Below are 12,521 nucleotides of genomic sequence, written 5' to 3'. Positions count from 1 at the left end.
TAGCCTTCTTCCTAAGGTTGCAGCCCTGAAAAAGGATGCAAAGGGTAACTCTCTCTCTCTCGTAAGCTTAAATGATGTTCAACACAGGGTGTTGGAACATTAGGGGGATCAATGACCCCCTAAAACAAGTAGAAGTTAAAAAATTTAATTAGAAATAGTAAGCTCTCTTTGATTGGCTTAGTTGAGACTCATGTTCAAGAGTCAAATAAAAATAGAATCAGAAATACTATTAATCCTTCTTGGTCTTTTTTAGATAATGATAGTAGTTACTGTTTTGGTCGAATTTGGGTTGGCTGGGATCCTGGAGTTATTCATGTTAATCTTATTCAATCTTCTCCCCAAGAAATTTTTCTGGATATAACTACTCCTCTACCATAAATTGTGTTGTGACCTTTGTGTATGGAGATGATTATTATATTACAAGGAATGCTCTGTGGAATTATCTCATTTCTTTTGCCTTTACTGTTAACAAAGCTTCGATGGTCCTTGGTGATTTTAACTCCATATTATATCCTTCTGATAAAGTGGGTGGAGATCCTGTTTTACTACATCACTTTCAATATTTTTCTACTGGTGTTCATTATGCTCAGCTTATGGATCTTTCGTTCATGGGATGTTTCTATACTTGGACTAATTGCTATCATGATGGGTCTATTATAAGGTCAAAGATCGACAGAGTTATGGTTAATCTGCAGTGGATTTCTCAATTTCAATTTTCCAAGGCAGAATTTCTTCTTCCAGGTATTTCTGATCATTTGCCTAACATTGTTTCTATCTTTGAGAACATAATTCATGGCCCTCCACCATTAAGATTTTTTAACTTCTTATCTGATGAACCTGAGTATATGGATGTGGTCAGGACTGCATGGAGCATTCCTGTTAGAGGTAACCCAATGATTACTCTTGTTACTAGGGTCAAAAATGCTAAAAAAACATATTATGAATTGGAAGAGATTAAAATTTAGAAATGTTTCTACTCAAGTTCTTCAAGCCAAGGAAAATATGGATTCTGCTCAATTCCAACTGCAATCTTTTCCTCTTGATTTAGATCTAGCTAGAAGAAATAGCTGAATATGTAAAACTTGCAAAATATGAAGAATCTTCCAGCAAACAGCAAGCTAGAGTTAAATGGCTTAATCTAGGAGATTCAAATACTTCTTTTTTTCATAACTCTCTTAAAGAAAGAAGGTCTAGAAACAATATTTTGTCCCTATATAATAGTGAGAATGTGAAGTTAGTTGAAGACAAAACTATTGCTGATGAGTGCATTACTTATTATAAAACTCTTTTTGGTAGTGAAGTTGCCCCTGAAGTTATTTCTGAAGTTTCTACTAATCTGCATTTTGATGCTTGCATACAACAAGATGATATTGCTGATTTAATTAAGCCTGTTTCTAGAGAAGAGGTTGTAGCTGCTCTTAATTCTATTGGTTCTAATAAAGCACCTGGTCCCGATGGTATGTCAAGTCACTTCTTTAAATCCAGTTGGTCTGTTGTTGGTGACGATTTTGTTGCTGGTATTCAAATTTTTTTGATAAGCCAAAACTTTTAAAAGAGGTAAATAGTACATTTATCACTTTGATTGCTAAAAAGAAGAACCCTTTAGTTGTTTCTGATTATAGGCCTATTTCTTGTTGCAATGTGACTTATAAATGTATTACCAAGATCCTTGCTCTGAGAATGAAAACTATGTTAGGAGGCTTAATCAGTCAAAACCAGTCATCTTTTATCTTAGGGAGAAGTATTCAGGATAACATAATGGTGGCTCATAAATTGGTTAGGAACTACCACAATCCCAATGGTAGCCCAAGATGTGCTCTGAAGATTGATTTACAAAAAGCATATGACACTGTCAAGTGGGAAGCCATCTATTTTATGCTGCAGCAGTTGGGTTTTCCTAGAAAATTTATAGAGTGGATTAGTCTTTGTATTTCCAGTTCTAAATTCTCAATTATTATAAATGGTTCTCCTTATGGATTTTTTAGTGCCACCAGGGGTTTAAGGCAGGGATGCCCTTTATCACCTTATCCACCTTATCTATTTGTTCTTGTTATGGAGATACTCAGTTCCTTGCTGAGAAGAAAAGTTCAACTTCAGAAATTTGAGTTTCATCCCAGATGGAAGCTTACTGGCCTTACTCACTTATGTTTCGCCGATGATGTGCTCATTTTCTTCAAAGGTACTACCTCTGCTGCTTATAGTTTAAATTCTGCTTTGGATGACTTTAGTACTTGCTCTGGATTGAATATGAATAAGCAAAAAACCTCTTTATTCAGTGTTGTTGTGGATGACATCGCTCTAGGAAACATTATTTCAATTCTTGATTGTTCTGTTGGTGAACTCCCAATTATATATCTTGGAGTCCCTCTTCTGTCCACTAGATTATCTTATAAAGATTGTTTACTCTTTTGTAAAAAGTGGATGCTATAATTCATTCTTGGAAATCAATTTCTTTAGCATATCCTGGGAGAGTGTTATTAATTAAAACAGTTTTAAGTGGCATGATTTACTTCTGGTTTTCTTGCTTTATTTTACCTAAAAGAGTTATCAAAGAGTTAAACACCAAATTTAAGAGATTCCTTTGGGTTGGCCCTGATATGAAGAAAAGTTATAATCCTATTAGCTGGACAAATGTTTGTCATGCTTATGAAGAAGGAGGTTTGGGAGTGAAAGACTTAGAATTCAAAAATGTGGCAGCTAACCTTAGGCATATTTGGGACCTTGAGTCTGGGAAAGAAACAATCTGGACTTCTTGGGTGAAAAGTATTCTCATAAAAGATAAAGATTTCAGGACTATGTCAATTCCAAAGGATTGCAGCTGGTGTTGGAGAAGAATTTTAGATAATAAAGATCTGGCAAAACAATATATTGGAGTGGTTCTAGGCGATGGAGATAATCTGCTCTGCTGAGTTCAATGTTCAAGAAAGTGACAAGTTGATCTGGACAGCTACCTCCTCAGGTCAGTTTTCTATGAAAGATACTTAATTTTCCATATCTTCTCATAATAACAAGCATGTTTGGGAAAATCTAGTTTGGTTTAAAAATCATATCCCAAGACAATCTTTCATCTCCTGGCTTGCTTTACATAGAAGATTAAAAACTAGGAGCAAACTTCTTAAATGGGGTCTTATCCAAAATGCTTCTTGTGTGATGTGTGGAGATGTTATAGAAACTTAAGAACATTTATTTCATGATTGTGTTTTTTCTTCTGGTATTTGGGAGGGTCTTATCCTGAAGCTAGGTTTTGTGAGAAATTTACCTATTACTTGGGATGAAGAAATTAGCTGGTGTGCTCAAAATTTCAAGGGCTCTTCTTGTAAGTCAGTCCTTAAGAAGCTTGTATTCAATGGATTTATCTACCAAATTTGGAGAGAAAGGAAGAGTGTTCAATAATCAATTTAACTCTCAAGACCAGGTCAGCTTATTGGTGGTTCAAGATGTCAGGTTTAAAATGGCAGGGAAAATTCAAACTGAGGATGATAATCTGAACAATAGAATGTTAATGAGTAGGTGGAGTATTAACTGTAATTATATTACCCCTGCCTATATTCCTTGCTCCTGGTTATTTCCCTTGGAGAATGAGGTAATGATAAATACTGATGGCTCCAAAAGAGACCAAACTGCGGGATTTGGAGCTGTTATAAGAGATCATATGGCAGATTTGTTAGATGCATCTTATGGAGGCTCTCATCCCATCTCTATTTTAGTTCATGAGATTCAAGGTGTTGAAATGGGTCTTACTCTGGCTCTGAGGAAGAATTTTTTGAGAGTTCATCTTGCTATTGACTCCATGGAAGTTTATATTTTGTTTACCACTCCAAATCCTGAACCACCATGGAATGCTATACAAGTTTGGAGAAGAATCATTGTGCTAAGGAGGAAGTTTATCTCTTGGAAAGTCAGTCACTGCTACAAAGAAACAAACATCGCTGCTGATTTACTTGCAGTAATCCATCCTGCTAGTGCTTGGGTGGATATAAGGCATGATGCTCTAGCTCCTGATTTTCATGAGATCCTCGCTGCGGATAAGGAAAAAAAAATTTATAAGAGGAGGAAGAAGATTAAGTTGTAGTATTTCCTCAGGTTTTTGTTTTGTTTTCTTTTCTTTCCTGTCTTTTTTGTTGTTTTGGTTTGCGTTTCCTTAACCCAGCAGAATGTATCAAAAAAAAAAAGTTTACCGAGTAAAGCAAACAAACTAATGATGGGCCCTATTTACAACCATACAAAAGCAATGCAAATGGCCAATTTACGGGCCTTACTCTTATCATACTAATCTAAAACCCAAAATAATTCCATTATAGAGTCTCATCCAACGACCAAGGATTGCCAACACACCCATCAACGGACAACCATACTCTACATAAACAAACTAACTCTAAGGAAAACCGACAACCTTAAAGCCAATCGTCTTTCTCTGGCGTCACTTATTTGTTTCTTTCCTAGCTTTTTTTCCCCCTCACGAAGGAACATGAACAAATACTCATACATATACCGATAAGAATTCTTACAAGAATCAAATACGTTGTAATTGAAAATCATGAACAAATACAAAATTTATATATTTTAAAATATAATAAAAAATCCTAAATTCATGTAGTTCGTCGAGGAAATCGATGTTATTTGAGGGATGGTGTGAAGTTTTTCATTCCACCATTTGAATTGTTGTTCTTCATTGAGAGCAAAGTTATCTTCTTCTTTAATATTTGATGCTCCTACAAGAGAGGAATAGTATACGTTGTACATAGAAACATGATGTTCTATTAAGAACAAATTGAAACAACAGATGAATAGAAAATGGTAACTGTGATTCGAAAATCAGCCTGAGAACTAAGTTCTTAATGAATAATTGATAATCCTTACAACCGCCTCTCCTACATCATTAATATGGCAAACTAAACAAAACAAGATTCAATCCTCATACGACACGTGTGTGAATCTTAGGGGCTAAAAACATAAAATATAAGAATGGATGAAGGCATCCCAGATTCAGTTAAATACAACCCTTCCACTATGAAGCCACATGACATTGCCTACCCCATCAGATTGTCCTTGTCCTCAAGGGAAAAATTTGGAAAATGAGCTGTTATGTTTGGAAGATCCTCCCATGTTGCTTTTTCTGCTGTGGCATTAGACCAGTGGATAAGTACCTGTGGAGTAGTGTGATCACCTCTAGTAACTGTTATATAAGCAAGAGCTGAGATATGAGTGACAATAATTTGGCCTTCATGATCCACTAAGGGAAGAGTTGGGAGGGCATATAAGTAGATCCAATCTTCTTCTTAAGCTGAGATACATGAAAGACATGATGTACTCTAGCCTCTGGAAAAAGTTGCAGCTTGTAAGATAATTGACCAACTTTGGAAATAATAGGAAGAGGGTCATAGTACTTAGCTGAGAGTTTAAAATTCCTTCTGAGAGAGACAGAGGCTTGTCTGTAAGGTTGCAACTTGAGGTAGACTAAATCTCCTATTTCAAAAGATCTTTCAGTCCTCTTCTGATTAGAAAAAAACTTCATCCTGGCCTGAGCAACTGACAAGGAGTCCTTAAGAATGTCCAACATGGCAGTCCTGTGTTGAAGATATTCCTCATCTTCAGCTACAAAAGTAGTTAGAGTGGTTGGGAAAGCCAAATGAGTAGCATCATAACCATACAGAGTTTTAAAAGGATTCATCTTGATACTAGTATGGTAGCTAGTATTATATCACCACTCCGCAAGTGCGCCCAGCCAGCTGAACTATTTTTTGGGTTGAAATCTTGTCATACATCTTAGATAATTATCGTCTGAGGGTGATAGGAAGTGCTGAGCTTGAGATTAGTACCCAAATGATGAAAGAGGTATTGCCAGAAGTTACTGGTGAATATCTTGTCCCTGTCAGAGATGATTGAAGCAGGTAAGCCATGTAATCTGAAAATGTTATGGAGGAATGCTTTAGCCACTGTGACTGCAGTGTAAGGATGTTTGAGCCCAATGAAATGGTTGTACTTGGTGAGTCTGTCAACTACTACTAGGATAACATCCATGTGTTCATTCTGGGGAAGACCCTCAATGAAATCCATTGATATATGTTGCCAAGCTTGATCAGGGATGGGTAGTGGTTGTAACAGACCAGTAGGGAGAGTATGCTCATGCTTATTCCTTTGTCAGACATCACAAGAAGTTACCATGGAAATAATATCTTTTTATATTTTGGGCAAAAAAAAATGAAGCTTGGCTCTGTTATAGGTGGCTTGAATACCAGAGTGGCCACCAATGGCTGATGAGTGTAAGGAAGATAAAATAAAGGATTTAATATTGTTACCAGTACCTATGTACAACCTGGACTTGTACCTGAGGACCTCATCATGATAAGTGTAGTTAGGAGTTGCAGAAGGTGATAGTAGCAGTTGAGAAATCAATTGTTGGGCCTTTGGGTCATTGACACATCTATTAATGACCTCCTGCATCCAGATAGGTTTGGACAATGTGATGGCTTGGAGTGTAACTTCAGGATGAGTTCTTCTTGACAAAGCATCAAAAACTTTGTGTTGTGTTTCCACAACAACTACCACACAAAATCGGAGGAATTAAGATAAAATCTGGTTCAAAACCATCCTGAGAGAGAAGAAGAAAACTAAATTATTATCTCATTCAATTCATAGCCGCCTCAGGTGTTTTCCTTACACATTTATTGGTTCAACTCTAATCAAAAACAACTAACTACAAACTGACACATGTCCTGATCGCAACGGCTAATCAAACAGCTACCATTATTCTTAGTAGAGCACCTTGATGTAATTACTAACGTCACACCTCATACAGAATTATACAGACACATGACAATACCCCGCGAGAAAATAATCCTTGTCCTCAAGGATTGAAGTGTGGGAAATGAGCAGAGATATGAGAACCGTCCTCCCAAGTAACTTCATCTGATGTTGTGTTTGACCAGTGGATCAAAAGCTGATGGACTGAGTGAGTGCCTCTGGTGATGGTGCGCCTGTCTAGAACTCCAATTGGTGTAACCAGCACCTGACCATCATTATCAACCAATGGGAGTGTTGGAGAGGGAATGTGAGTTACTCCAATGCGCTGCTTCAACTGTGAGACATGGAAAACAGGATGTGTGCGAGCCTCTGGTGGTAGCTACAACTTGTAAGAAACTGAGCCAATTTTATGGGTTACGGGAAAAGGTCCATAGTATTTGGCTGACAGTTTAAAATTTTTTCTAAGAGAAACAAAATTTTGTCTATAAGGTTGGAGTTTGAGGTATACTAGGTCACCCACTGCAAAAAAACCTGTCAGATCTTTTCTTGTCAGCAAAAAATTCCATGCACTCTTGAGCCTTGGACAATGCTTCCTTGAGAAGATGCAGCACTTCAGCTCTTTGTTTCAAGTACTTCTCACCTGATGCCACAGATGAAACAGTAAAAGATGGAAAAGCCAAATTAGGTTCTTCGTATCCATATAGGGATTTGAAATGACATTTTTAAGCTGGTGTTATACCACCACTCAGCTAAGTCTAACCACTGCACCCACTGCTTTGGTTGATGGCCAGTCATGCATCTGAAGTAATTTTCAAGGAATGCGTTTACGCTCTCTGTCTGTCCATAAGTCTGAGGGTGGTAGGTTGTACTAAGATTGAGTTCAGAGCCTAGCTTCTTAAACAATTCTTGCCAAAAAGAGCTTGTGAAGAAGACCTTGTCTCTGTCTGAAACAATGAAGCAGGCAGACCATGTAATCTAAATATATTGTGCAGTAATGCCTTTGCTACTGAAGAAGCAGTGTAAGGGTGTTGTAATGGGATGAAATAGCTATACTTGGTGATGAGTGCTAAAAAGTGCATATTTCTATATATTTTTCTTGGCATTTATCTCATCTTTTGTGCATTAGTTCTACATTTTATCCCATATTCTGTATTTTCATTGTTTTCAAGAATAAATATTTTATTAATTAATTTTGCATTTTTAGGTACTAAATAAAGCCTGGTTAACTCACGGAGCGAAAAGAGCAAAGAAACGGCAAAGACTCCCGCAGAAAGGCAGCGAAGAATGATGTTTGCAAGAGCCGGATCAACTAGAAGTGGGCTTGAAGAGGAAGAATTTTCCTTAAAGAAGATATGGGCTTGGCATACCCAAGGCCCAAAACCCTTACCCAAATCCATTTCCAATATCCATACCCATTTCCATGAGAGTCGTCAGATTGGATCCATCACATCATCCAACGGTCGCCTCATCACCGATCATCAAATCTTGAAGCTCATGTCAAACATCATAGTACCTAACTCCAATCTAAGCCGTCAGAATTGTTGTATCACGCATCCAACGGTCGCTGCAAGCCTGTTCCATCTTAGCCGTTCGATTTAATCCAGATGTGATCATCCAACGTATCATCTTCGCTGGACATCGAATTTTCTACAACCGCTCAACACTACAACACCTAACACCTATACCCGCAAAACAAACGCACCCTTCTCCAATTCTATCGACTCCATCTTCTCCCTCACCGCCTGCAGAGAAAACGCTGCCATGACCAACTCTCTGCCACCACCACAACCACCACCGAGCTCTCAAATCACCAACAACCCCATCACCCCATCATCCATCACCTATTCCCTTCTAATTTCAGAGACCTAATTCACCTAATTCACTCTCCTCTTCTCAGAAACCCTAGGCGTGTGAGTTTGGTAAATTAGGTTGAGAAATAACAAAAATTGGAGGCATGGGTAGCATCAGGAGAAGAAATAGAGGGATGGGTCGACGTACAGAAGCCATTATCAAAGATTAGGTAAACTGAATTTCAATTTTCAGAAACCCTAATTTACTGTTTTGGGGGTTTTGCTTGTAAAGTGTAATTGAGTATAAATATGGGTTGTGGGTGTTGTGTTAAAGGCATGCCTGGGCTAGCCAGTGCTTCACCCAAGAGGACTGGAATAGCCAGTGCCTCAAGGGTTAGTTCTTAGTTTAAATTATTTTGTAAATTTCAATTGTATTTGTCCCATCCATGCTCTGATCTTGTTGTGCTTGAACTGTCTAGGATTGAATATCCTTTTAGGTTGTTAAAACACTAAGCAAGCTTCTCTGCGGGTAGTTGCAGTGTGAGAGCCCCAGCTACTACTAGGATTAGATTCATCTTAGTGTTCTTAGTAATCTTTCTAGACCAACCCTTAGATGAACAGCCGGCTTTGAACCGCAACTATCATCTAGTTATTCAGAGAGCCTAGAAGTTGACTGATAACTAACAAGGGACAAGAACATAGTTGGAGAACTTAGCCTAGGAAAAGGGTGGATTCAAGATCCTAGTCCCTTCTATACTTCACTGCCTTTGTTTATTTATCACTGCCTGTGTTACTGCCTTGGTTTCTTTGCCACTATCACTCTTTGTCACTCACTGTCACTGTCACCACCTTTGCTTCTTACTCACTGTCATCACTTAGCTTAGCTAGAATAGCCTATAAAACTTCAACTTACATACCCTAGTCCCTGTGGAGATGACCTGTTCTTGCACATACACACTACAATGACAACTGTGCACTTGCAGTTTAACATGTAGGCCTTTCTGTCTCCCCTTATCCTTTGCTTTTGTTTCTTATACAATCCCTGGCCTACCACTTGGTTATCCTATCTACCACCACCAGGATGACATCTTTTCTTTCAGTCTTTGGTAGCCCCTCAATGAAATCAAGACTGATATGTTGTCATGCTTGTTCAGGTAATGGAAGAGGTTGCAACAATCCAGCAGGTAATGTATGTTCTCTGTAGGATCAGAATCTCGCAGCATTAATGCCTCAGCGAAATTATCAACAACACAACACAACAGTGTCGCAGAACAATTTCAGAAATGACATGATAAACGACGTCAGCTAAAATCATGAGAAAAATGTGATGTTCCTGCGAAAATTAGAGAGTTTGTGAGATTAACATTTGTAAGGATGCGAGAATGTCGCAAGTCATATCCGAAAATAAAGGACAGATTAGCTGTCATCCACTATGTAATTCCCTATAAATAGCCGTTCCGTTGTAAAGGAAAGGAGAGAGATCTTTTCTGAGTGAGAAGCAAGTAAATAGAAGAGAGAAAATCTAGAGCAGTGGTTATTCTTGATTTCTTTATCTTTTCTTGTAAGATTGTTCAAAAATTCATCAATAAAATTAAGATTGTTAATCTAAAATGAGTTGAATGTTATTAAAATCTTGTGAGGGGTGTAGTGTAGGATTTGCTGCAACTACATTCTCCTTTATTTGTCTGACAAATATCACAAGTGGTGACCAAAGAAAAGACTTCCTGCTTCATTTTACGCCAGAAAAATGAGCTTTTGCTCTAATATAAGTAGCTTGCATACCAGAGTAACCCCCAACAGCAGATGCATGAATGGAATGCAGGAATGTATCTCTGATATTGTTACTGCTACTAATATACAATCTGGATTTATATATTATCGCTTCATCCTGATAAGTATAATGTTGAATGGATGTAGGAGAGATAAGTAGCTGAGAGATGAGGTTTTGAGATTTAGTATCACCTGTATAGATGGAAATTACCTCCTGCATCCAAATAGGTTTAGAAAGAGACAAAGTGTTGATTGTAGCCTCATTGTATGGTCTCCTTGAAAGTGCGTCAGCCACTTTGTTCTCAACTCCTTTTTTATATTGGATATCATAATCAAATCCAAGCAGTTTCATTAACCATTTCTGATGTAAGCCAGTATGTATTTTCTGCTCCAAAAAGTATTTGATGCTCTCATGGTCAGTCTTGATGGTGAATTGGTGACCTTGCAAGTAGTGTCTCCACTTGGTAACAGCTGAACCCACAACCATTAGTTCCTTCTCATATGTTGATAAACCCATTGCTCTAGGGCCCAAGGGTTTGCTGAAAAAGAAATTGGCTTGCCTGCTTGCATGAGAATAGATCCTATCCCTGTAGCACAAGCATATGTTTCTAATACAAATGGTTTTGAAAAATATGGAAGAGTCAACACTGGAGTGGTAGTCATTGCAGCTTTCAGTGTGTTGAAGGCATGTGTAGCTGATTCAGTCCATAGAAATGAATCATTCTTCAATAACTCAGTAAGAGGTTTACTAATTACTCCATAGTTTCTCACAAATTTTCAGTAATATCCCGTGAGTCCCAAAAATCCTCTGAGTTCCTTGATATTTGTTGGTGTAGGCCAAGTAGTCATTGCAAAAACTTTAGCAGGATCATCAGCCACTCGTTGTGCAGTAATTATATGACCCAAATACTCCAATTCATATTGAGCAAAACAACATTTGGAGATTTCTGCATACAACTGGTGTTGTCTAAGGAGAGAAAGAGTAATCTGTAAGTATTGTGCATGAGTTTCCACGTCAAGGCTATTGACCAAGATGTCATCAAAGAAGACCAAAATGAATTTCCTCAAATGGGGCTGAAAAATTTCATTCATCAAGGCATGAAAGTTTGCAGGAGCATTTGTAAGGACAAATGGCATAACTGTGAACTCATAGTGCCCTTGATGAGTTCTGAAAGCTGTTTTGTATATATCTTTAAGTGTAACCCTGATTTGATGATAACCTGATCTTAAATCAATTCTTGTAAAGACACAAGCAACATGTAATTCATCTAAGAGTTCATCAATGATTGGTATAGGAAACTTATCTTTAATGGTGATGCAGTTGAGCTTCCTGTAATCCACACAAAACCTCCAACTATTGTCCTTCTTCTTGACTAAGATAATTGGAGAGGCAAAGGGACTACAGCTTGCCTGAATTACCCCAGTTTGTAACATCTCCTTCACTAAATGCTCAATAACAAATTTTTGCATATAAGGATATTTGTATGGTCTTTGGTTGATAGGTGTTGAATTAGGTTGGAGGGGAATTGAATGATCCAATGATTTGTGTGGTGGTAATTGAGTAGGTTCAGAAAAAACATCTTGAAAGTCTTTGAGGAAATCATCAATAATAGGAGGAATAGGTAATATGGACTTAACTTCAGTGACAGAAAATAAGTGGCCAACAATGACATGTGAATTGGTGTTGAAAAATTGTTTTACTTCTTTGTTGCCCATCTTCATTAAGGAATGAGGTTGATGAGCTCCAACAAGTGTAATTTTCTCTCCATGATGTAAGAAGGAGATACTTAATTTAGATAAGTTGAAAATGATGTCACCTAAACCTCTCAACCAATCTGCTCCAAGAACCACATCACAGCCACCCAAAGCAAGTAATCTCAAATCTCCTTTGAACTGATAATCCTGCATTGTCCATTGTAAAGATTTACAAAGACCATAACTCACTGTATGTTCTCCATTGTCTACTGTAACTAATAAATTAGGAGTTGGAGAAATGCAACACCCAAGAGATTTAGCTAAATCTGAGTCAATAAAACCGTGTGTGCTACCAGTATCAATGAGAATATCGATTTGTTATTTGTTGATGAAACCTGGAATTTGAATTGTATATCCAATGAAGTTACCTGTAAGAGCATGAAGGGATATTTCCATATCACTGTCCATTGTGGGAGTGTCATCAGTGTCAGTAACCTCTTCTGCTTGTTCACTAGTTTCTAC

General features: G+C 37.7%; 1 protein-coding gene across 1 annotated transcript; it reads right to left on the bottom strand.

Annotated features, from left to right (window-relative positions):
• Positions 1-5,233: 5,233 nt before the first annotated feature.
• LOC113303113 lies at positions 5,234-5,671 on the bottom strand. Its single transcript, XM_026552142.1, has one exon. The coding sequence runs from the start codon at positions 5,669-5,671 to the stop codon at positions 5,234-5,236; it is 438 nt and encodes a 145-aa protein (XP_026407927.1).
• Positions 5,672-12,521: the final 6,850 nt, after the last annotated feature.

Source organism: Papaver somniferum, chromosome 1 (genome assembly GCF_003573695.1).
Source record: "Papaver somniferum cultivar HN1 chromosome 1, ASM357369v1, whole genome shotgun sequence".
In the NCBI taxonomy this organism is placed as follows: Eukaryota; Viridiplantae; Streptophyta; class Magnoliopsida; order Ranunculales; family Papaveraceae; genus Papaver; species Papaver somniferum.
Note: the sequence above shows the minus strand (reverse complement) of the source record. Positions and strands in the feature narration are given on the sequence as shown.

Coding starts and splice junctions, on each gene's coding strand:
- LOC113303113 (XM_026552142.1), bottom strand. CDS start 5,671: ATGAATCCTTTTAAAACTCTGTATGGTTATGATGCTACTCATTTGGCT.